This window comes from Fukomys damarensis, unplaced genomic scaffold, assembly GCF_012274545.1.
Source record: "Fukomys damarensis isolate Sample0158 unplaced genomic scaffold, DMR_v1.0_HiC HiC_scaffold_37, whole genome shotgun sequence".
Classification (NCBI taxonomy): Eukaryota; Metazoa; Chordata; class Mammalia; order Rodentia; family Bathyergidae; genus Fukomys; species Fukomys damarensis.
Window position 1 is genome coordinate 7,349,323 of NW_022900949.1, and position 685 is coordinate 7,350,007.

Consider the following 685-nt stretch of genomic DNA (forward strand, 5'->3'; position numbering starts at 1 on the left):
TTCAGTCGTCTTTGATGTCTCACCGGTTCCCTGTCCCGGACCCTCGCTCGAGCCCCGGGGTCCGGCGGTCTGACGCTCCCTCCGACCCCACTGGTCCCGCCCGCTCACGTGACCCGGAAAGTTTAGTCACTTACCTGGGAGGGGAACGCACTTCCGGCTTGTGCACCTGAGCTGGGGTGGTGGGCGGGGCCACGGGGCGGGGCCGCGCCGCCGGCGCACCTGTAACTGGAAACCAATTGCGTACGGGGAGGACCCAGGCAGGTGCATGGACTTCACACACGCCCTGCACCTCTGTAGGGCACATCTGTGGGGTCGCACAGGTGTGGAGATACACGGGGCATGTGGACCCCAGCGAATGAGGCCTAGCAGCTCCTACTTAAATCAACACCTGTGCAGAAGGTACCTTTAGGTGTTCCCAAGTAAGACCCCTCGCGGAGACACCTGCGTTGAGTGACCTCCACAGGGAGCATAGCAGAATGAAATCACAAGGTGTGGGAAACATCTGAGTTACAACAACTGGAGGCTTGTGTGGGACCACCCCTATTTTGGAAATGAAATTGCACGGCTCACCTGTGAAATGTACACTACTTAGATGGAGAATTCTTGTGTGGGAATGTGTAGGAAATATCTGTCTGAGATACACCTGCATTATATATATATATATACATATATATATATATACATA

The 685-nt window shown here is 54.9% G+C and overlaps 1 protein-coding gene across 4 annotated transcripts in view; it reads right to left on the bottom strand.

Annotated features, from left to right (window-relative positions):
• Window positions 1-685, bottom strand: part of Crb3 (crumbs cell polarity complex component 3) — a 6,980-nt gene that overhangs the window by 3,408 nt on the left and 2,887 nt on the right. For 3 of the 4 annotated variants that reach the window (XM_010634766.3, XM_010634764.3, XM_010634763.3), the window contains one exon: window positions 135-225. Coding sequence is in view for 3 of the 4 variants with exons in the window: in XM_010634764.3 (XP_010633066.1) it covers window positions 135-225 (91 nt within the window). In the remaining variant the exon portion in view is untranslated. Of the gene's footprint in view, window positions 1-134; window positions 629-685 lie in introns of those variants that run through there. The other variant, XM_019209141.2, reaches the window with a different exon arrangement.